Here is a 24,617-nt window from a genome sequence, read left to right on the forward strand (position 1 = left end):
AGAACAACAAAAACAACATTTTGTTTACTTAACAGCTGGCTCTTTATAAATATTTGATCATTCTAATTTGTCCTATTCATTCATAATTATAATACCCAAAATACTCACATGGAGAGACAACACTACTAGCTATATACCTTATTATTATGCATTGATTATATAGGAAAAGACAAGGGTTCCCAATGCATTGGATACACATAATTTTTGTCATTACTTGAATCATAAGATATATATATAGAATTGCATGGGTTGCTTCCTATTGCAGATCCAAGTATACAACATACATTTTCAAACTAATTAATAAAAAAAAATTGTAAGAAGATTCATGGGAAAATTTTAATTTAATTCCTACTATTATATATTCAACAACTACCTAGCTAGCTAACTAGCTATTTTAATGTTGAATGCACCATTGCCATGTGAAGTTTTGTAATAAACTATGAGTGTTAGATTTGTAAACGTTGGAATAATTATTCACAAATTAAATAAAAGGAAAGAGTTTAAGTAATTAAATAAATATATTATATACTCATGTCTATTTTACTTGTCACTTTCTACTTTTATATATGTCACTTTTGGTAAGATATGACAAATTAAATTAAAGAAATATAAAGTTAAAATTTAAGTATGCATGCATTTTTAATTGACTATATATAGTCTAATTATATATACTGTTCGGTGTTTCGAGTTTCAGATGGGTCGAAGACGTCTCCTGGATGAGAAGGTGAGGATTGGCCTAGATCTGGGTCTGGAAAGTGAAATTTGCGGACAGACGATCTTTCGAGTTTTTCGTGAGGAAAAGGGAGGGAGGGGAGGATGCCACCTGCAATGACGCTCCGACGCCCTAATCAAAAAGTATCCAGGTGGTCTGAGAATAAGGGTGGTAGTGACGTACCTCAGGAGAGGGATAGGACCCTCCCTATATATACCCTGTCAGTAAGGCGGATCCCATAGAAGAGACCTCCTTCTAGAAAGTTTCTTCTCCCGCAGCTGTCATGTAGTTGGCAGCATGGATACAGGACAGATTACACCCATCAATCCGACCACACAGGTCGGGTTGTCTGTGAAGCCGGATCGACCGACATACCAGCTGGATTGGGCCATAGCATATACAAATACTTTTTTATTAAAGAACAAATACTATAATTTTTTGTAAGTATTTAACACTATAATCTATCATACCATTTATTTATACTATATTTCAAGTAGTGAATGTAAAATATAGAAACGAGATAATTATATTTTGTTGATATAATAATATATGATTAAACTTGTTTTATATGAGATCTTTTAAAAATAACAATGTATAAAATATATGATTAAACTTTATTTTATAGGAAATGTTTTACAGATGACAATGTATAAAATTCAAATGCATTTTTAATTTTATTTGGATATATACATAGCTGACTTGGGACTCCTTATTAGTCTTTATTACTATATTGAATTGGTGATATTTTTAAATAATGTCAAAAATAATATAAAAAACTAATCCTGTAGTTATAAATTTGAAAAAAAAAAAAACGAAATATATCTAAGGGTATTAAACGTATTTTGATGATAAGTAAGTGTGGAGATTTTTATTATCTTTTCTATAATTAAAAATAAAACTGTGAAATCTAAATCACTAAAACGAATAATATTTATTTTAGTGGGTAAATTGAATTTTTTTTATAGAAAAAAATTATTTAAAAAAATAGCCGAACAGCATTTACAAATTATAGAAAATATATTAGAACTAAAACTACAGAATAAAAAAAAAATTTAAGTTAAGGAGATTATTTTGATAAAGATATTAAAAATGTCTTTTTTTCAAAGGCGTTTACATGTGTAATGATATTATTGGATATTTGATCTTTATTAAATTGATTAATAATTTATTTTTTAATAAATTATAATAAAATCGGTTTATTATAACAACAATAATAAATCTAATTGTCCGCACTCTAATTATTAGATCCGATTTGGTATGACAGATTTACATGATCTAAACTGAATCATGTTTAAATTTTTTGATAAAAAGATAAATATATTCCTAGTTTTTATTAAAAAAAAAAACAAAAAAATCATGATTTATTGAGTTATATAAATTAGTCGGTTTGACCGGATCCAATAACAATTGGATTTATTATATTGTTATAAAAATCGATTTTATTTTAGTTTGTTAAAAAATTTAAAAATAATCGATTCATTAATACGCCTAATAATAATACGACACATAAGTGTTTATAAAAAAATGTTTTATTAGAAATCTTTATAGGAACATCCTTCATATGTTAAACCATGGTATGAAAAAAAAATATGAAATTCGATTAAAAAAATCTTATACGAAGAAAATAGAGATCAATGACAGTGTTTTATTTCTAAGTCTACAAAAAAAAAATATCTTCTCTTCTTTTGAGAATAAATCTAAGTAAAACTGTCTAAAGCTATAAATATTTTGGCAGACAATAAATTTTTCTCGTTTATATCTTCAACCCATTCCTGAGAACTATTACACTAACAACAACTTTGAATCATTAAATTGCTGGGAATATTCACTTTGACTACTATAGTCTATAGTCATCACTTATGGGACATACAAACCTACAATTTTCATTTTTCAGTGCATAACCCTACTTTGTACCTTATATTACTTATTAGATTTGGCATTGGATTTTGCAGCAAATAAGCTTGGACCAGCAATGTTGTTTTTTCTAACTTTTTTTTGCCTCTTACTTTCTCTCTTTATTTCTATATATCTTTTTCTTTTCTTTTTCCCTTCTTTAATTTCTTTTCTTGATGCACTTTTTGGGTATCCTAGAAAGTTAGGCCATGGCAAAGCTAACAGATTCCCCTATTTATAATTCCATGCAACATGTTTAGGAAGAGAGCATCTAAAATCTTAGTAACCCCCTATTTGCTTCTTTATATATATGATTTCACTATAGAATGTTTCATTTTTTTAAGTTCATTTTTAATTTGTTCAATAATTGAGTTATTATTATTATCTTTGCTTTTTTTTTTTTGAGTTGAAGTTATGTATTTGCAATAATTCATAATCAAGTTATTAAATTAAAGAAAAAAAACGTATATATATTTTTTTAAAAAATAAGGATGCATATAGTTTGTATTTTCATTTACAGCTTTTTTATTTATTTTTAAAATTTTGTAAAAAAAAAGTACAAAATAATAATTTTTTTTTTTTACCAAATTCTGAAAACAAAATACATTAAAATAAAGGTACCAACTAACCAAACACCATAACCAAAAAAATACTCTTTTTAGTCTTAAGAATAACTACTAGAATTCCCTCAAATTAAATTATAGAATATTATTCTTCAACAATTTTCAACAAAAAATGAGGAAAGAAGTTAAAGAAAAGATATGGATTTCAGTTGACTTATATGGATTATAATTATAGTGCAAGGAATTCATATTGCCAATGATAGATGTATAATGATGTTAATTAATTATAGAAAAAATATAGGTAGACAATAAAAATATTAAACAATGTGAACAATAGATATATCAGATGTTCATTTCACTAGGTATGTAGATAATTATTTTAATATTAAGATTTAGATAAATAATTTAAAAATGTAGTATATTTTAATTTAATTAATAATTATTTATGTTGTTCAAAAAAATTATGGATTACTTAACATAACCCTTAATTGTATATACATATATGTTGGCATATGCATGAATAGGTTATTATTTAACCATATGTATGATGATGAATTAATAAAGTGAAGGGATAGTGATATATCTCGATTGAGAATTTTAGCATATCCCATCAATTTTGTTCTGTCTGAAAAAAGGTCATCTTTTGATAAGGACATTGATGAAATGGCAAACACCAATATACCAATATATATATATATATATATATATATACACTTAGATATTAAAATCGTTTAAAGATAAGCTATTTCATAATTTATGAAGAAAAAATATTAGAATCTACTGAATGAGTTTATCATTCAATATTTTTTTTAGAAAATATTTTTATCTAAAGTTTTTAAATTAATGTCAAAGTTAAATTCATCATTTCGAACAAATATCTCGAAGAATTGGATCCCAACAAATTTATGAAGAAATAAATTAAAAGTGCCAAAACCCCAAGCAATTACATAATATAATTGAATAAATAATTTTATATAAATTATTATATATTTATATATAAATATATATATTATTTAATTTATTTTTAATATATATTTTATATTTTAATATATATTTTATATTAATGTGATTAATTTTAATAATTGATTTTAATATACACGTAATACGGTCGTAAAAAAATTATGTGAAATTTTCTACAACATTGTTTAATCTCCTCTTGTGGCTATAGATTAAATGCAATCTCTTTGGGACCATATCTATGTCCTAGTTAGCATTTAATTTTTGCCAATTTATGGTATGTATGGGTTACCATCAACAATTATTATTAATAACTAATTAAATTAAATTAAAATACAAAGCAGAAACTATATTTGACCCTTGAGCTACTAACTTGTTGGTTAAAATGCTTAGTCTATTAAATGGATTCCATATATGTATATACATTCCCAATCATGTAACTAGTTTGTTTAATTGTGAAATGTTTCCTTTATAGGAAGCATAATATGACTCCAACTCTTACTATCAAAACCAATGTTACAATTTTTTTAAGGAAACACTTGATTTTTTTTTATGTCATAATGCAAAATAAGACCTAGATAGTATCTTACTATCTTCTACATGCATGTGATACCTAATTATAAATACAACCCTTTCATAACTTTCACATATATATATATATTAATTAATAATATTTAAATAATAAAAAATGGTAAAAAAGAAAAAAGGGATCATATATAAGTCCAAATATTGAAGACACATTTTGCAAGCTTAGGTGTAAAATAATGATAAAGTTGCTTTGGATTCAATTCACTTTTTTCTTACCACAATCATGGTGGGAAAGACCTCATAACAAATAATAATGTAGATAAGAACTTGTCAAAATGCTTGTGATGGTTCAATCTATTGCTACTATCAACAAATTATTAAAAAAGTGACACAAGTAAGAATTTTACATTCCAAAATAAATTATTATATATGAAGTAGGTTATTAATTAATACTAGCTATAACAATTGCAAGATATATAATTTTTTGTTCTTTCAAAATCTATGAATATTGGTCATCATGCTCATCAACAACAACAACAACAATAATTGATAACAAAAAAAATAACCAAAAATAATTAAAATTTATCTCATTTAATATTTATTAATTATTATAATAATTAATAAATATTAAATAAAATAAATTTTAACTTTTTTCTTCTTAATATTATCGAATAAATAAATAAACTTCTTTCCAGCTGCTTCTTCTTCTTTCATTTTTTTGTAAAATTCTTTTGACATTAATTTTTTTTACTCATAATAATAATTAATAAATATTAAATAAGATAAATTTTAATTTTTTTTCTTAATATTACCGAACGAATAAATAAATAAACTTCTTTCTAGTTGCTTCTTCTTTCATTTTTTGTAAAGTTCCTTTGACATTAATTTTTTTTACTCATAATAATTAAATTATTTGAGACTTAGAAGAAATAATCCAACTTAATTGACAAAATAGTATTAATTGTCACATTAACTATATTTTTATTATTGTATATATTTTGTCAAAGGTATAGTACATACACACATTACATATGCATAATAAAGGTTATATAAATTAATTACCATGAAAGTAAAACAAATTAATCATGTATAGGAGTAAATCATTTGATGAAGTTAAAATTTAAAAAAAGAGCCTTGAAATCTACTCACAAATAATAAATAATTATATAGTATGATTAGAACATAGGGAGTGGTCATCTAGGAAGGCAACTTTGGCACCACTAATTTATATGTCAATTATTTTAGTAATTATGATTCCATGAAACAATGATACGATGTTCCAACGGCATGTATTACAATAAATAAATCTTTACCATATAAATAAAAAATCTAAATTACAACTTTACTAATACAATATATGAATATGGCATCATCATGGTGAATAGTGAACACCAACGTCCTTGTAATCATTTTCAATAATAATTAGGACTTTATTGTGCACAAGTTTTCTTATAAAAATCATGAATCTCATCATTTTTCTTCATCCATACTCGTTCTAATTATCATATAGTAAGTATTTATTTGTATTTTTATTTTTTTAAAAAATCGGTTGATTATAAATAATAATACCACACCAATAGATTTTTTTTTATTTTTTTATTTTTGTATATACGCTCAGAAGAATTTAATTTGCATATGTATACTTGTTACTGATGAATTACGTGTAACAATAATTTGGGATTTTTGTCAAATTATTAGAGAATAATCTAACGTAATCAATAATATTGTTATATAAGCTAAGGTACTAATTAGCACGCACATGGCGAATCCTCATTATTCAACAGATTTTGGAATATAAGCTAAGGTACTAATTAATTATCATTTGATGATGTCATTTAGATTTTTCATTTTTTTTATTGTTGTCTATTTAGATTTTTCATTGATGTAACCTGAATATCGGCCAATAATATTTTTTTCATGATAATCCAAATTAAATTAGTAATTTAAGAAACATTAATAAAATATTTTTAAATAAATATAAAACTAATTTTTAATTAGTTAATATTAATTAATGTATTATTATAAAATTATTTTTTAACTCTTTTTTTTGGATTAGATTTAGAATTTAAATTTTAAAATAAAATGATTATTCTAAAAATATTATCTAATATTTTACCGAATAATAATTAATTTTTTACTTGATTTTTTTTAATCCTCCAATAGCTTTTAAGAGCAATGTATAAATTATTAAAAAAAATTCATTATATTAATATATTAATATTTTATTAAATATTAATTGTTGATCTTAATTATATATTATATATTTTTTATAATTAAAATTAATAATTAAAATACTAATGTAACGGTGCACTTAAAAAATTTTCATAAACTACTTCTCCAATGTTGTTGTCTTGTCATATATAGTGTCCCTAACAAGCTAAATTAATAAGGCAATATTAATTCCTCTTGTCACATCACCTAACTTCCTCTTTCAATATTCCCATCCGTAATGTACATATTATAATAATTAACTTATAATTAATTTTCCCCCTAAATTATTAAACTCAATCTTGTAATTGAGTAGCTTTATTACTATATATTGTTGGTTGCTTCAACATTTCTAGTGTCTTCATTAACTATATAAAGAAACCTAAACCAATAAATTTTCATTTGCTACCAACTGGCCATGGTTGCTTCATCATATGAGTAGGCCCTTATTAATAAAAGTTGTTACTCCTAATTACTTATATTAATTATTGGAGATTTATTATTATTGCTACTAAAAAATATTTTTAACAGATAGTAGCTTAGAAATTAAATAAATTACTTATTAATGTGATTTTACATACTATATATACAGTTTTCTTAATCTACTAAAGGTTTTGAGAAATAGTTTTGATGCATTTTCATCCTATAAAAGCACTGCTCACACTACAAAATAAAAAGTTATTTTTAATTTTTTACGGTATTTTTTAATTTGATAGGTCAAAAACTAATTTGTCGTCTAACATTCATTTAAGGATATGTTACTGATCAACAAACTACTGTATATACAAAACGAAATTTGAATCCTAATACTTATTTAAGCATGTGAATAAGCTAACCACCAGACCAACTTATATTGCTTAAATAAAAAACTATTCAACAGAATTTTTTTCTCTTCTTAATATTGCCCTCCAAATTGGATTGCGGCGGTTACATATCCCGCCATCATTCTGTGGCGGTTTTTGTAGTGTCAAATGTATATTTTATGTATTCAGCTCACTATATATATATATATATATATATATATATATATATATATATATATATAATATGACTTCTATTAAGCTAGGTTTATTAATTAACGTTTATTAAGTTGTAGTTAAAGGACCATATATACAAAAGTATTAGCATATATATATAAAAAATCAATCATTATTATTATTACTATTATTTATTGTTCATTAGCTCTTGTCTTATTTTCTTTGTTATTAGATTTGATTTTCTAATTGTTGTTGTAGGTCACCTGATGGGACTTGTGATCTTCACTCGGAAAAAGAATACAGGGACCAAACAATGACTAAACATCAATTTTTTAGGGCGTTTATGGTGGAATAATTAATGTACGACCCCTCTAAATTTTTTGTGATAGATTGTTATTGGCATGATGATGATGATGATGATGATGATGATGATGATGATGATGATGTTGAGGGCCATGTTATTCTGTTTAGATATTATTTACATACCCTAATTAAATAACTTATAGATGCCCTTTTCATAGCTTAACTTCCAATTCAAAACACCAATAATTTATATGATACAACTTTCTTTAAATAAATGGCTATTTCCATTTTCCAAGAGAACTTCCAAAAATGTACAAAATTTAGATGAAACTGTGTTAATATAGTTCATGATGCTGATAATTAAGAGAAGAAAATATTAACCGTTATTTATGGTGCTAAACTCTAAATAATTCTAATAAACTATAATATAATGATCTAAATCCTAATATATATAATGTGCTAATGAGTTAGGGTGTATCATTAGTTATATTTGGTGAATATATATATTAGGATGCAAATTAAAGAAGAAAGACGTGAAGATATTATTTGACAAATGTGAGAGTGGAAAGAGGTTTTAAGAGGATACAAATTAAAGAAAAGCAAAGAAGCTGTAAAAAAAGTGTGGTCATTATTCTATTGATTTTTTTTTTTGTTTTCTTGGTTCAATTGTTGAAGTGTTATTGTTTGCATGTCACATCTGTTTTTTATTTAGTGTAGTGTTAAGTACATGTTAAGTGATTTTTTTTGGGGGACTGTACATGTTAAGTGATTAATTATGTAAATATTTTTTTATTAGTTATGTAGATATTATGAATGCTATTTAATATTTGTATGAAATATAGATCCACAATTAAATTTTAATAGTGATATAAGAAAAATTTAGTTAAAGTTTTATAATTAGGGAAGCAGAATAGTGATCAATTTAACGATCAATTTTGAGATTGTGAAGTAAGATAATAATGACTAATTTAGTGATAGAACAATTAGTGACCGAATTAGCGATTAAAGTGTTGGTCGTCATTTAGCGACCGATTTTGTCTGCGAATGATTTATTAATAAAAAATTAGTTTCCATTTAGCGACCAATTTCTTCAGTGATCAATTTAGTGATCAAAAAGTTGGTTGATATTTAGCAACTGATTTTAATAGCGACCAATATTGTTTAATATTGGTTTGGTAGTCTTGGTTAAAAATCAGTTGCTAACAGTTAGCAATCGAAGTCGGTCGCTATTTTTTAATTTAGTGATTAAGGTTTTAGCGACTACCAAAATCGGTCGCTAGGGATTTAGCAACCAATTTAATAAAAAAATAGTTGCTAAATCAGTCACTATTAAAAAAATTTCTTATAATGATACTAATGCATTTAAAAAAAAAACACACTTTAAAAAATAATTTGTTATTAAAAGTTACAAATAAATGAATAAGTTTTAGATTTTTACTTTTTTATAATCTTACAAAGAACATGGTTAATTTGATTAATTAACATACATATTAATATTATCCTTTTAATATTGTCTACTAATATAAAATATAACAAATAAAAAAATAAGATTCATTTAATTAATAAAGAGTACAACACTTTTTATTTAATATTTAATAGAAAAAACGTTTATATTTTGATAATGAATTGATTACACAATACACACATACGTACACATACACATATATATTCACACATATATATTCACCAAGACATTGTGGATCATTTTGTTCTTATTAGCTTATAGCATGGCTTGTTGAATTAAATTAGAAACAAAACTGGGGAATTAAATGGACATGTACTTCAGCACTATGGAGCATGTTTTGCGACGAGTGATGAGATTCATCACTCATGGAATTAAGACCATGGAATAGTGTTTCATATATGTTTTGTATTTTAGCATTTTGATTTCGACACTGGTCAAATTGTGGACCCTATTCATTCATGCAATAAAATTAGTTTTCTATATATATTTAGATCCCATAATAAAGTATGTTTGTGTTACCTATGTAACAATAATATATTTTCTTATTTATATTCTTTGATAGGAGAGTTTAATAAATTCATTAACAACATAAAATTAAAAGGACATTTTTATTTTATTTTATTAATTAGTGACAGATTAATGACAAAAATATTTTTCGTAAAAATTCGTCGGTAATTTATCAAATTCTTGTAGTGTTTAAAATAAACTAATTATTCTGTTAGTTTTTATATTTTTATTAAATTTATAATTAAATTTTTATAGTTAAATTTTTATATTGTTTTTAATTTTATAATTAATTTTTTTAGTATAAAAAATATTAAATAGAGTTAATTAAATATTTTTTTATAAATTAAAGATATTTATAATTAAAAATTTAATTAAATTTTTAACTGTATGTACTTAAAAAAAATATTCTGATAATTTAAATATTTTTAATATGAAAAGAGTCTAATTAAAAAAAGTAATATAAAGATCTAATTAAAAAAAATAAAAATTTAATTAAAAATTTAATAAAATTATAAAAACTAATAATAGAATAATTAAAATTTTAAAATGTAATAACAAAATTTTATCTCTTAAAAATATATAATAAATACAGAAAAATTTGTATTAATTAACTAATAAACAACATGGTTATAAAATCATTTGTATGAACACGACCAAAAGAAAGTATGAACAAGATGATCTTTAAATAAATAATAAACATATTGTACCTCTCCCTGCAAAATTGAATGTCGGCAATGAAATGCTTATATTGGACTTACATTATTTTCACGTGTTGTTCAGGTTTCTAAGGGTAAGAAAAATTATTTGTACCCGAAGAATCCAAAAATCTAAACGAACAAGTTAATAATAATAATAATAATACACATAAAAAAATAAAAAAAAGTTTATGGCAATGTGACAATACACGTCGATAAGAGAAGATTCTTACATTTCTAAAAAAAAAAAAATTTAATATATAGAAATCATGCCTTGTTATTATTTGTAATTTAAATAATTTTATTAATTGATAGTCGATAATATAAGACTTTTATCATTGGGGCATGTCTTGAACGAACCTAATAATTTTTTGATTTTTTCTCTTCTCTCTCTCTTTTTTTTTTTTTTGCATTCAAATTGTTATTATATATATGTTGAGGTGTTAGTTTCAACTTTATTTGATATGTTATATAGTAGTTAACATATCCATAATCAACAATCAATAGACATTTGAAAAAGATACGTACGTATTCGTGTAATAATTATGCCACGTAACACATTAATCAACAAAAACAAATTAATTTAAACAGTTTTCTATTTGTGAGGATTTTAACTTAATCAGTTTTAAGTTGATCTTATTGTTTAATTAAATAAACTTTTAGTTCAAGTAGTGCTTTAATAGCATTATATATGTACAGAGATATATTCAATAGCATATATAGTTATAAAATACATAACAAAATACCAAAATATTATTTATTTAAGAGACTGATTATTCATGTGTAAAGTTTTGATAAAATATGAATGGTTAATTAAATAATGGGATAGAGTATATGATATGAGAATAAAAGGGAACAAGGACGGTGGGTTTATTGAGAAGAGTGCATGCATGGCAGCATCCATGGCTTCCTTCGACGCACCGTTTTTGGTGGCCGACATCCGTATATATGTAGAATATATATTCAAATAAATATTTAAAATTTTTTGTGTTAAGACGTTTTTATTTTTAAAATTTTTTTATTACGTTGAGATATGTAAATTTTATAAAAGCAGTATATAGGCTCTTTCGCTATATGTTTATGAATTTATTTGTCTAAATAAAAATATCGCATCTGATTAAATTAAAGATTTATATATTTTTTTTATAAAGTTTAAAAATAATAATTTAATAAATATTATTTAAAAATAAAAACGTTGGATACAAAATTTTTTAAAAATTTATTTTAATATATTTATGTTTACAACCTCAAATTACTTAGGACTGAACTTAACATTGAACCGATCGAAATAAAATTAGAGGATAAATTATTTTTTTATTAACTTATAATAAATTTATTTTGTATATTTCTATTATATAAAATAATTATATTTACTCAATTTAATATATAGTCGAAATTTGGGTAAAAATATATACATTTCTAGAACATAAATTAAAATTATATTTTAAGATTATGCAAATATTTTTTATGTTGTATACTTTCGTAATATAAAAATAGATTTAATTATTTGGTCAATTTTTATATATAGTTTTACTAAATTTTTAATTAGGTTTTTATATTTTATTTTTTAATAGGTTCTTTTTAATTTTATAATTAGATTATTTTTAATATAAAAAATATTAGAACTAATTAACTGAATAATTTTTTGTAAATTAAAAATATCTATAATTCAGAACCTAATTAAATCTTTGATCACATGTTTTATGAAAAAAGTATTCTATTAATTTTAATATTTTTGACATAAAAAGACCTAATTACAAAATAAAAATAGTGTAAGAATTCAATTAAAAAATATAAAAACTTAATTATAAATTTAGTAAAACTGTATGGACTAACAGAATAATTAAATCAATATAACAAGTTAATTATTAGAGTTAGTTTAATTTAAATATATATTTATTTTTAAATAAAATATGTAATAAAGTTTATTTTATGTGTTAAATACACATATAATTAAACCTAATATGTAATCATATATAAGAATTAGTAATTTAGCTTTTAATTTTTGAAAGATACCGAATACTTGACAAATTATTATTATTTTTCTTTCGAAAATTAATATGTGAAATTATTAATAACAAATTTAAAAACAGTAACATATAGTGAATTCGTATATTTTTTAGCATCAATTTTTTTCTTTAAAAAACTTCTTTGTATACATTTTCATTTTTCCTTTTTCCTTTTTACCGTTCATTTGTACATTTTTCATTTCCTCCACTTTGCTAGAGAATAATAACGTTAGAATGATGAGATTACAATTTAGGTTTGAGTGTAAAAGAAATAAAGAATATATAGGCAAAAGAAGTTGCTAAAAGGCATATTTGGAGTAAATCTTTAAATTAATTCACAAAAGGATATTCGTTCTTTAAATTAGTTTTTGAATTTCTTTTAATTAATAAATTTGATTTTTAAAGATTTTAAATTAATTGTATTAGTTTTTTGTTATTTTATATTAATATATTACATTAAGTAATACTATAACATATATTCAAAAATTTATTCTTAATTGATTATTAACATAATAAATTTATGAAATTAATTAGATAAAATTAAAATCTAATTAAAAAAATTGAGATATTAGAATCTCTTAATTTAAAATTTATTTAATCTAATTTTATAAATTAATAATAGTAATAGTTAATTAAAACTACTAAGTATATGTTATAATGTTACTTAATATACCACATCAACAAATTCTGACACTATTAGTAATAAAAGTGACGAAATGACTAATACGACTAATTTAAAATCTTTAAAGGACGAATTTTAATTACAAAAAATTTAGAGAACTAATTTAAAAAACAAGTGACCTTTTAAGAATTAATTTTATCATTTACTCAATTATTTTTTTTAATTTCTCCACATGTTTTTACTACTATAATATTTTATTGTTATTTTCCATTGTTGAATATTTCCGTCAACTTTGATCTGAGCTATTGGGAGTATACATAATAATTTAAAGGCTCTTTTTGGTGTCAATTTTTGTCAAGCTAATGAGTAATTATAGTATTTAATTGTAGTGGAAAAAGAGCACAACACAAAACTGTTTTCCACTAGATGAAAGTCATATATATTAATGACTTTACCAAATTGAAAATTATGGAGATTAATTTTGGTTTTGAAATTTAGGACTATAGTACTACTATTATATTATTATAATTATATATGGCCAGCTATGGTTTTCGCAAACTATAATATTAAATAGTGAGGGATCAACTTTGACTGATGGTGCCATATGATATGCATATGTCACTTGCCAATTAACATCAACATCATGAATATTATGTTTAGTTTCTTTGATTACTACTAACACTATTTAACTATAGAAATTTCTTAGCTAAACCTGAAACCACAGCTTTTGCAGCATTCATTACTCTTCCATGGCTAGTTTTAAGTGGCTTGAGCTGTAAATTAAATTCTCCTTTTTACGTTCACATAGATAGCATATTAAAATAAGTTTCGATAATGAGAGCATTATTATTTGTTAAGATGATTAATATAACAATTTTACATTAATATACTAAAATTTTAGTATATAATCATAGTAATATATTTCTATAATAAGAACTTATCTATTAAATTAATTATTCACATAAAATATATATTAAAAATATTTAAATTAATATATATAAATACATAATAATTAAATGAGTGATTAATTTTAATATACATATAATATTTTTATATTATTATATATCTATTTTACAATAAAAATACTATATAGAGATAAAAAACTCAATCATTATATATTTGTTGTATATATATATATTTTTTATAAGTGATTATTTTGTGGCTATTTTCAGCATTTGCATATTATAGTTAGAAAAGTATATCAACATATTAAAATATAAAGTAAAGTATTAAATTGGTCTTTTATGTTTGGGCGTAATCTTATTTTGGTCCTTAAGGTTTAAAGTATTTTATTTAAATTTAAAAAATTTCATTTAGTTTCAATTTAATCCCATCGTGAGGTTAAAGTTAAATAATTAATGGAATGCCTTATATGACAGTAGTACAAGAATAATGACGATAATTTAGAGAACAAATACAAGCTCTAAAAGTACAAAATTAACCATGGATGCATCAATATATTTATTTATTATTCTCCTTAGTTTTATAGAAAATATTTCATTTAAATTGTATAAAAATGATAAATAAATGTATTGATGCATCTACAATTGATTTTGTACCTTTAAAGTTTGTGCTGTCATGTAGAATATTCTGTTAATTATTTAACTTTAATCTCATAATGAAACTATATTAAACTAATTAATACTATTTTACATTTAAATAAAATATTTTAAATATTAAAAACCAAAATAAAATTACCGCCATGAGAACCATTTTGTTATACCCTAAAATATAATTAAGTGACACAAAAAATTCTCTGGTAAATCAAATGCAAGAAACTAATCATTCACATCAAAATTCTTATAAAATAAATAACTCCACAAGTTGAAAGGACCATTAGAAAACCAATAATTGAATGAAAGTGTGGAAAAAACATGCAAATTGGTAAGTCTTGGACAATGAAAAAAAAAAAAAAACACAAAAAGAGAAGAAGCAGAATCTTAGCTGGATGCACCACACTACACCTACCTAAATTTTTTACACTCTCCAAAATCTTCACTTTCTCTCTCCACTTTTCTTATTCACTCTTTCAATCTCTCTCTCCCTCTCTCTTCACTTTCCATTTTCTTCCTTCTCTTCTCTTTTCTCACTCAACACAATCACACTTACCATTCTTTCTCTCTCTCTCTCTTCCATAAACAGAACTCAAACACAAAAAAGAGTTTGAAGAAGAAGAAGAAGAAGAAGCAGCAGCAAGTGAAGGAAGTAGCAGCAACCACCACCACAATGTGGTGCATTTCCACCACCACCACCTTCTTCTTCCTCCTCCTATCCTTGGAGTTATCTTACTCTCAACTCCACCACTACCACCATAGGAGGATCCTCCACCAACCCCTTCTTCCACAACCACAAAACTCATCCCCCACCAATCTCTCATCACCACCATCATCACCACCCTCACCATCACCATCACCACCACCTTCTCCAAACCCAAAGTTCCCATTTTCAACAACACCCACCTCTCAAAATTCTCCCTTTTTCCCAATATACCCTTCTCCTCCGCCACCACCATCTCCCTCCGCCTTTGCTTCTTTCCCTGCTAACATCTCCTCTCTCATTCTCCCTCACCCCTCAAACTCCAAACACTCCTCCCCTAAACTCATTGCCGGAGCTGTAACCGCCGTTGTACTCGCCGCCGCTGTCTCCGCCGTCTCCGCTGCCGTATACTGCCGTAGGAGGAGGAGGCGCAACCATTCTGCCGATGACAAGACTCTCAGATCCGATAGCAGCATTCGCCTCTTCCCCCGTGAGCCTCCCGGAGGCGGAGGTGGTGGTCGGAAAACCAGAAACCCTTCCTCCACCAGCTCCGAGTTTCTCTACCTTGGCACCATTGTGAACTCCCGAGGCATCGATGACCGCACCGCCGGCACCGGTGATGGTCGGAACAGCTCCGGCGGAGGGGACGCCAACTTGAATCCTCGGAAAATGGACTCGCCGGAGCTTCAACCGCTTCCGCCACTTGCACGACAGAGCTCAAGAATGCAGCAACGAGATTCCGGCACGACGGCGACAACTACGGCGGCGGATGAAGAAGAAGAAGAATTCTACTCACCAAGAGGTTCGTCATTGGGCGAAAGATCGGGTTCCCGGCGAGTTTTCTCCGCCGTAGCAGGCGTCGATAATCTCGCCGGCGGCCATAGCTGCTCCGATTCAAGCTCCGGCTCATACTCTTCCTCCACCTCGAACTCGCCGGACCGATCACACTCAATTAGCCTCTCTCCGCCAGTGAGTATCAGCCCCAGAAGATCCCAACCGAAGTCGCCGGAAAATCACATTCCACCACCGACACAGCAACAACAACAACAAACCCTAACCGGAGATAACAGGAGCAGAAGCAGAAGCTCAATCTCATCCTCCAATCTCTCTTCGCCACGTGTCCTTTCACCTTCACTGTCCCCAGCTCACAACACCACGAACTACACTCAAACGGCGTCGTATTCAACAACCCCAGAAAGAGAACTTAACCAGTCACCGTCGCTTTCACCGATTTCTCTCTCACCGAATCGTTTGCACCCGAAAGTCGCAGATGGGTCACCGAAGATAACGGAAAAGTCTCAAACTTTAGCTTCTTCACCGGAGAAAGTAAAGGTTAGTGAAACATTTTCGCCACAGAGACTATCCAATGCTTCTAACGGTAGTGGAAAGAGTAGTAGTGCGTTGTCGTCTTCGACTTTTTCGCTTCCTTCGCCGGATAAGGTTTCAACTTTGATGCATCAGAATCATGGGTTAGATCAGTCTCCAACCATTTCTGATGTTTCAGATCGGTATAGGCATTCTCCAATTGCATCAGTGCCTTTGTCACCAACTCTGTTGTCATCACCGGAGAGAGAATTGAATCACGGTGGTGATAATAATTCTTCTCATGCCCCTCCACAGAGGAAGCATTGGGAGATTCCTGACCTGTTGACACCACCCATTGCCGAATCTTCATCAGTGGAGAATGTGTTTGGAGCAGCAGCTTCTATGGTGGTTCCACAGAGGAAACAATGGGAGATTCCGGCGATTCCGGTCATTTCGGCACCTATTGATCCATCTGGCAGAGTTTCAGCTCCTCCTCCGCCTCCGCCGCCACCTCCTCCTCCACCGCCCCTCCCGCCTATGCTGCCGCGACAGCGTAAGCAGTGGGAAGTGCCTTCTCCATCGACGCCTGTGGATCAACCAATTTCTAGGCCACCGGAGCTGACACCGCCTTCTAGGCCTTTTGTGTTGCAGACACCAAACACAAAGGTTTCTCCGGTCGAGTTGCCGCCGAATTCTTCTTCGGGTTTGGGGGTGATTGAGGAGAATTCCGAAGAGGCTTCTAAGCCAAAGTTGAAGCCTTTGCATTGGGATAAAGTGAGGGCAAGTTCTGATCGTGAGATGGTGTGGGATCAGTTGAGGTCCAGCTCCTTCAAGTAAGGAATTTTTTTGTCAATTGACTAATGATTTTCATAAAATTTCCGAATTAATGCATTTTATTGTATAACATTTTCTACTTGGATTCATATTTGTGAAACATGGTGTTTAGTCTTTTAGCTTCTTGATAGTTAGTACCAATTGGTGTTTCTAAATTCTAAGACTCTTAGCTTATTTGCTTTTAATGGATATCAGTGATTTGAACTACTTTGGAAATGGTAGTTGTTAGTGGTTTGATGATTTTGATGTGTTTGATGTTACAATTAGTGTGCTCGAGTTAATCATTGGATCGGTTTTCGGCTTGCAGGTTGAATGAGGAGATGATTGAGACATTGTTTGTAGTGAACACACCGAACCCCAAACCCAAGGACACTACTCCACGCTCGGTCCTTGCCCCTCCACATCAGGAGGATAGGGTGTTAGATCCCAAGAAGTCCCAAAATATTGCTATATTGCTAAGAGCACTCAACGTGACTATAGAAGAAGTGTGTGAAGCATTGTTAGAAGGTATGTCCTCTTGGCTTTAGATCCATCGAGTTTTGTGGTAACGATTACTATTGATTGTCGCGGAAGAATGTCTCGACTAGGTGATGTGGTTATATACAGAATCATGCGTGATGTAAATCTGTCTTCATAATAATTTGGAATTAATTCTTTACTACTCCTAGTAAATGATTTTTGCCTACATGTGGAGTTGATAAATTGCTCTTTAATGTTGCGAGGTTCAAATAGGGGTTTTAGAAAGGGAAAATACTTGGTCTACCCCTTATTTGGCAACATTTTTTTTATTATGATTTGGTTATATATAAACTTGGTGTACGTGATGTCTAGATATGCATGCGAGTAAACATGTTAAAATGATTAGTTGTGATTATTACATGCATAGTTGTTAGAAGTTCGAACCATACGTTTCACGATTCGAACCCATTGCTGGAACTGGTCCAATTCTGATACACGATTCGAATCTTACAGTTAGAACTATTCATAGGCAACATCTGTTCTCGAACCCCTTCTCACGGCTCTCACATTTAGTCTTTTCAAACCCCCTTCTCTGCCACTTCATACTCCCTCTTCCCAAAACCACTTCTCTGCCCTCTTTACTTTCTCATTGTTCTGTTCTGTCCCTGCTTTCAGTTTCTGTTGCCATTGTGTTTTTCCCACTATTACTGGCTCTGGCTCCTACTCAGCCCAAGATGGGTAAAAAGGATGTTGCATGGGAGCATTGTAGTTTTTGCAACATTTTATGCGATTTTTGTATGCTCTAGGTATACACATTTGCTATTTATCGTTGATAACGATAAATGATACTCAGTTCACAATTTTAAAGTTGGTCAAACGATTTACAAAACAATTCACGATTTGACAACTATCATTACATGATACATACTAACCGATAGAGGTTTTGAGTCACTTCTTTTCGTCCTTTAAAAGTTTGCTTGTTGCCCTTGTTCATGAGAATGTGCTGAATGGCAAATACTCTAGTGCTACTTGGCATCTTCTGGTTTTAATTAAGTTACATAGACAATAGCTGAATAATTTGCAACTCTGCAGGTATAACCGATACACTTGGAACAGAACTGCTTGAGAGCTTGTTAAAAATGGCACCAAGCAAGGAAGAAGAACGTAAATTGAAGGAACATAAAGATGACTCGCCAACCAAGCTTGGTCCTGCCGAGAAATTTTTGAAGGCAGTGCTTGATGTGCCTTTCGCGTTTAAACGGGTGGAAGCAATGCTTTACATTGCTAATTTTGAGTCAGAATTGGAATATCTTAGGAAATCTTTTCAAACTCTCGAGGTATCTAGTCACCTTTTCCCCACTGATTTACTTAAGAACTAGAAATATTTGCCATTATGTTGGGTTAATGGCAAATATTTCTAGGTTTAAAGTCGGCAAAGCAAAATCATTTTATGAATTATGTTCATTTGCATTTAGATTTCTTCTATTACATGTCATGATATGTAGTTTCTATGCTTATTTCCGACTAATATTTTTGCAGGTTGCCTGTGAAGAGCTGCGAAACAGCCGAATGTTCTTGAAGCTTCTAGAGGCAGTGCTTAAAACCGGTAACCGCATGAATGTGGGGACAAACCGTGGTGATGCACATGCCTTCAAGCTCGATACGCTTCTCAAGCTGGTTGATGTCAAAGGCGCAGATGGTAAAACCACTTTACTCCACTTTGTGGTACAAGAAATCATTAGAACCGAAGGCGCTCGCCTCTCAGGCACCAACCAAACTCCGAGCACGACCACCAACGAAGATGCCAAATGCCGGAGGCTGGGTCTACAAGTAGTGTCTAGCCTAAGCTCAGAGCTAGCAAATGTGAAGAAAGCCGCTGCTATGGATTCCGAAGTTCTAAGCAGCGAAGTTGCTAAACTCTCCAAGGGGATTGCACACATCGCCGAGGTTGTGAAGCTAAACCAAACATTAGGATCAGATGAAAGCAATCACAAATTCACAGAATCAATGAACAAGTTCATGAGAATGGCCGAGGAGGAGATACTAAAGATTCAAGCACAAGAGAGCGTTGCAATATCGCTTGTGAAAGAAATCACCGAGTATTTCCATGGAAACTTGTCAAAGGAAGAAGCTCATCCATTTAGAATCTTCATGGTGGTAAGAGACTTCTTGAATGTTCTTGATAGGGTTTGTAGGGAAGTTGGTATGGTTAATGAGAGAACCATGGTTAGTTCTAATCATAGATTCCCTATACCGGTGAACCCTTTGCTTCCACAACCTCTAAACCCTATGCTTCCACAACCTCTTCCTGGTTTACATGGAAAGAGAAACTATAGTTCTTCAGATGATGATAGTTCTTCATCACCTTAAGCCTCAAACTATGTTAGTGTCACATCTTCGGCCGCATCTTTATTTCGCCGGCAATTGCGAGTTTGGATTCTGGAAGGGAAGGAATAGTAGAAAGGGCTCGAAGGGTAAACCAAAATATGTTCTACTCTTCGAACCCTTTCCTCCGATCCTTTCCTTTCCAAAACCCCAACTCACAAACATGCCCTTAGAAAGCTTCTCAAAAAGAGGTTTGTTATATGTACATACATAGCATGCGATTTTGTGTCAACGTACAATGCATTCGCCATCAGATGAGGCGTACATCACCCCATTTGACGGCGAATGATGTACGAGTTGGCACAATATCCCACATAAGATGTACATATAACATTTTTCTTTCAAGAAAACAACCTGGAAACAGGTGATTTTGACTACTGGCCTTGGGTGGGATGCTTGTATGGTTTTGGCCCAAGTGATATTTTTTGTTTCCTTTGTTAAATTGTATAAATCCATGTAAAAGATTTTCAGTATTATATGATAGATTATATATATATGTAGATGATTAAGAGTAGAGGATTTTCTTTTTGGGAAAAAATAAGCTTGCCTTATATGATTGAGATATATGTATATTATAAGGTTGGTGTACAAAGATTAATATTCAATTAGAGAGAGTACTTTGCTGCAATTATTAAGATTCTAATTTGCAAAGCTTTCATATAATGCTTTAGTCAGTAGCAGATCTTGGATCTCATCCTACTCCATGTTACTAAAAATGGGTTGGAGCTAGTAAAGCTGAATTTTAACCTAAGACACTTTAGTAAAAGAGTTTTTTTTTTTTTTTTTTCTTCTGATTTAACAAAGTGTCACTAATAAGCTATCCAAAGGGATGGAAAAAAGAGTTGTAATTAAAAAATATTTATACCATAAATTTTATTGGCAAAACAAAGTTAAATACAAAAGAGTAATTAAACTTTCCTTTGTGTAGCTATAGTTAAAATCTTATTATAATTACTTTTTTCTTGGCATTATTATAATTTTATTTTATTAATGGTAGTAAACCTTATTATACATTGAAAGCGTCTTTTGGAGGTTTTTTCTTGAAAAATAAAAAGCATAAAATCATATAAGATTATTTGAAATCAATTTTCACATCTCAAGTGTAACCCTTTTTTTTAATATATAATTTCCTTCTCTCTCTCTCTCTCTCTCTCTCTCTCTTATTTTATTTTAATGTAATAACAAATAAATGAGATTTTTCTAGAATTGTGACAAGGCCGACCAGCTATGTTATCAAGAATTCAAGATGGAAAGATTTTGTAATTTTGTGGCAGTTTTCATTTGTTATTATTATTAATAATTTAGAAGAAAAGGTATCTTGCATGTTATGTACATTTTTGTTGCACGTGATGGCATGGCCTATGAGGAGAATTAATGGCAAAATAATTAACCATAGCTGAAATCAATTTTTAATCATATTTATTTTGGATAAGGGAGTCTTTAAAAAAAAAAATTTCAAATAGATCATTAATCTTTTAGAATATTAAAAATTAAAGATTAATTAGTCAAATTTTCTTTGGTAAAAACTAATTTATCTGAAACAAAAAATGTTAAAAGGAGCATAGGGCATACAATAATCCATTTATCTATTTAGTGTGTGACATGAATATGAAAATGATGAGCATGTGCCTTGTAGAAAAACACACATGTGAACACCACCACATACAAGAATCCAAGGTACTTAGTTGGATATTTATATTCAAGCCAAAACATTGGTCTTCGCTGTCAATTTCAATGGTGGATCCTTGTCCATAAGAGCTAGATATTCAGATGAAAATATTTTTATGTGAAAATAATAAATAAAATATTAATATATATTATATTAAATAATTTAATTAAATTAATTAACGGTTTGTAACTATCATTTTCATATATAAAAAATTACACTTTTTTACATGCCTTGCTTTCATATATCATTAGTACAAGAAGAGTCTTTTTTCTTTAATTGTTTTAAAAATTTTATTTAGGATAATTTATACTAGGAACTCTTCTATTTGTGAAATTACTTATTAACTTACTATAATTTAAAATTTGACAATTAATATATTAAGATTATGCCATTTTAAAAAAATTATGTTACCATAAAAATTTAATTATTTGTCTATTACAAGTTTAATTATTCTATTACAATGTAGAAACACACATGACATGAATGTTGGCCATCTATTCTATGGAGCAATTCCTGTTTATGGAGGTATAAAAAATAATTAAAAATATGTTATTATTTCTGATTTTCACACTATATTTATCTATTAAAATTACAGGATTTCTACAAACTATTCTCCAAATTTTGGCATTATATTCTGATAATTAATTTGAAGAATAACTTTTAAGAAATCTGTAAATCTGACAAGTAAATAAAATGGGAAAAAATATGACTTGGAACATAATTTTAATAACTTTTTAGAGCTCCATTCATAAAGCTGTTATGGGAAGCTCCATGAAACCATTTGTAATGAATTTTATGGATATATGGTCAAACTTAATCTTTAACATTGTTTGCATACCCCAATTTTCCTCAAAAAAAAAAAAAAAAAAAGAGTTTCTAAATCTTGTGTCTAAATTCACACACCTTCCCGGAAAATGTGTTCTTGCTAATCCTATTATTACAAAATAAAAATTAACACTCCTTTTTTTCTTCTTTTTTCTTCTTTTGTTTCTTTCTTTTTACTTTTTAATTCCTTTGAAGAAATTAATTTGATCCATCACTTGGAAAATTCCATTGGTAGTAGCATCACCTACATTGCATAGAAAAACCAGGATTATTATTCACTTACCCTGCTTTAATTTATTGAATTTGGACATGAAGGAAGGAATTATTGTTCTTCATATTTTCAATCATATGGAAAGTGATTTGAGAAGCATATTTCAAACAATGGAAGGATCCTGGTCCCAACCTCCTTCTTAGCATCTGGTTAGCATCAAAACTCATTGATGAAAAATCTTCATTATAATTATTCTTTCAAAATTTTATATTGTGATCTTCATCTTGGATGATTAAAATATTTATATTCGGATAACATTTTTGAACATCTAAATATTTTATTCGATGTCAAAATATATTTCATTAATTTAAATTTTGATATAGTCTCTACTCGATACTTAAACTAATGTTTTTCGTGTTCATCCGAAGGACGCATGGTTAGAAGAATGTTTTTACATTTTTAAGAATTTTATACTAAAAATTTTACATTGAAATTATTTTACAAAATAAAATTCCTAAAAAATGTAAAAACTTTTCATGAACTATACACACCTACTCAAATCTTGTTAGATGTCATTAGGAAATCACACATGCATTGAAGGGAGAAATTTTGCATTTTTTCTCTTTTTTTTTTTTTTTTGTTGGCAGTTGGAAAGTGATTTGATCAAAATATATTATGAATCAAGAGGAGCTTGATCTTAACCTCATAATTAGCTTTCATTTCTTGATTGGTTACCTCCATTCATATTTGGTTAGCATTTAAACTCATTGATTTCTATGGCAAAGAAATTAGTTCTTAACAAAAGAAAAAACCCTAACAAATTGATTCCTAAGTCCTAACCTAACCTAAAATTATTAGGAAAATTAACTCCTAACATTTCCTAAAAAGAGTATGAATTGGTCCCTTTTTTTTTTTATTTTACATGTGGTTTGATGAAAAGACTACAAATTGTGTAAATTGTTTTGACAAGTAAAGGATTAGGCCAAGTTTGGATTGATTTTTGTTTTTCATCTTTTAAAAAAGACTTTGTTTAATTAGAAGAAACAGTTTTGTATTGGAAAGGTAATAGAAAAAGTACCTATTTTTAGTAGACAATTCATTACAATCTTCTTAAAATTTTGCTTTATTAAAAACTAATACATGCTTAAAATAAAAGAAGTTTTTTTAATTAAAGTGCTTTTCTAAAAATTGTATTCAAATACCAATTAAAAAAAATACTTAAAAAAAAAAAACC

The 24,617-nt window shown here is 28.2% G+C and overlaps 1 protein-coding gene across 1 annotated transcript; it reads left to right on the forward strand.

Moving 5' to 3' along the window:
- The first annotated feature begins 15,495 nt into the window (after positions 1 to 15,495).
- LOC130961256 (formin-like protein 1) lies at positions 15,496 to 21,298 on the forward strand. The gene is made up of 4 exons (XM_057887026.1): positions 15,496 to 17,833; positions 18,142 to 18,341; positions 19,386 to 19,630; positions 19,833 to 21,298. Exons 1-4 carry the CDS (start codon positions 15,666 to 15,668, stop codon positions 20,661 to 20,663), a joined length of 3,444 nt encoding a protein of 1,147 aa, XP_057743009.1. The 5' UTR covers positions 15,496 to 15,665; the 3' UTR covers positions 20,664 to 21,298.
- Positions 21,299 to 24,617: the final 3,319 nt, after the last annotated feature.

The sequence above is a fragment of the Arachis stenosperma genome, chromosome 2 (genome assembly GCF_014773155.1).
Source record: "Arachis stenosperma cultivar V10309 chromosome 2, arast.V10309.gnm1.PFL2, whole genome shotgun sequence".
NCBI lineage: Eukaryota > Viridiplantae > Streptophyta > Magnoliopsida > Fabales > Fabaceae > Arachis > Arachis stenosperma.

Excerpts from the sequence above, each read along its gene's own strand:
- LOC130961256 (XM_057887026.1), top strand. The coding sequence starts at position 15,666 with ATGTGGTGCATTTCCACCACCACCACCTTCTTCTTCCTCCTCCTATCC. Across the intron at positions 17,834-18,141 it reads TTGAGGTCCAGCTCCTTCAA|GTTGAATGAGGAGATGATTG; the intron begins GTAAGGAATTTT and ends TTCGGCTTGCAG. Across the intron at positions 18,342-19,385 it reads GTGTGAAGCATTGTTAGAAG|GTATAACCGATACACTTGGA; the intron begins GTATGTCCTCTT and ends GCAACTCTGCAG.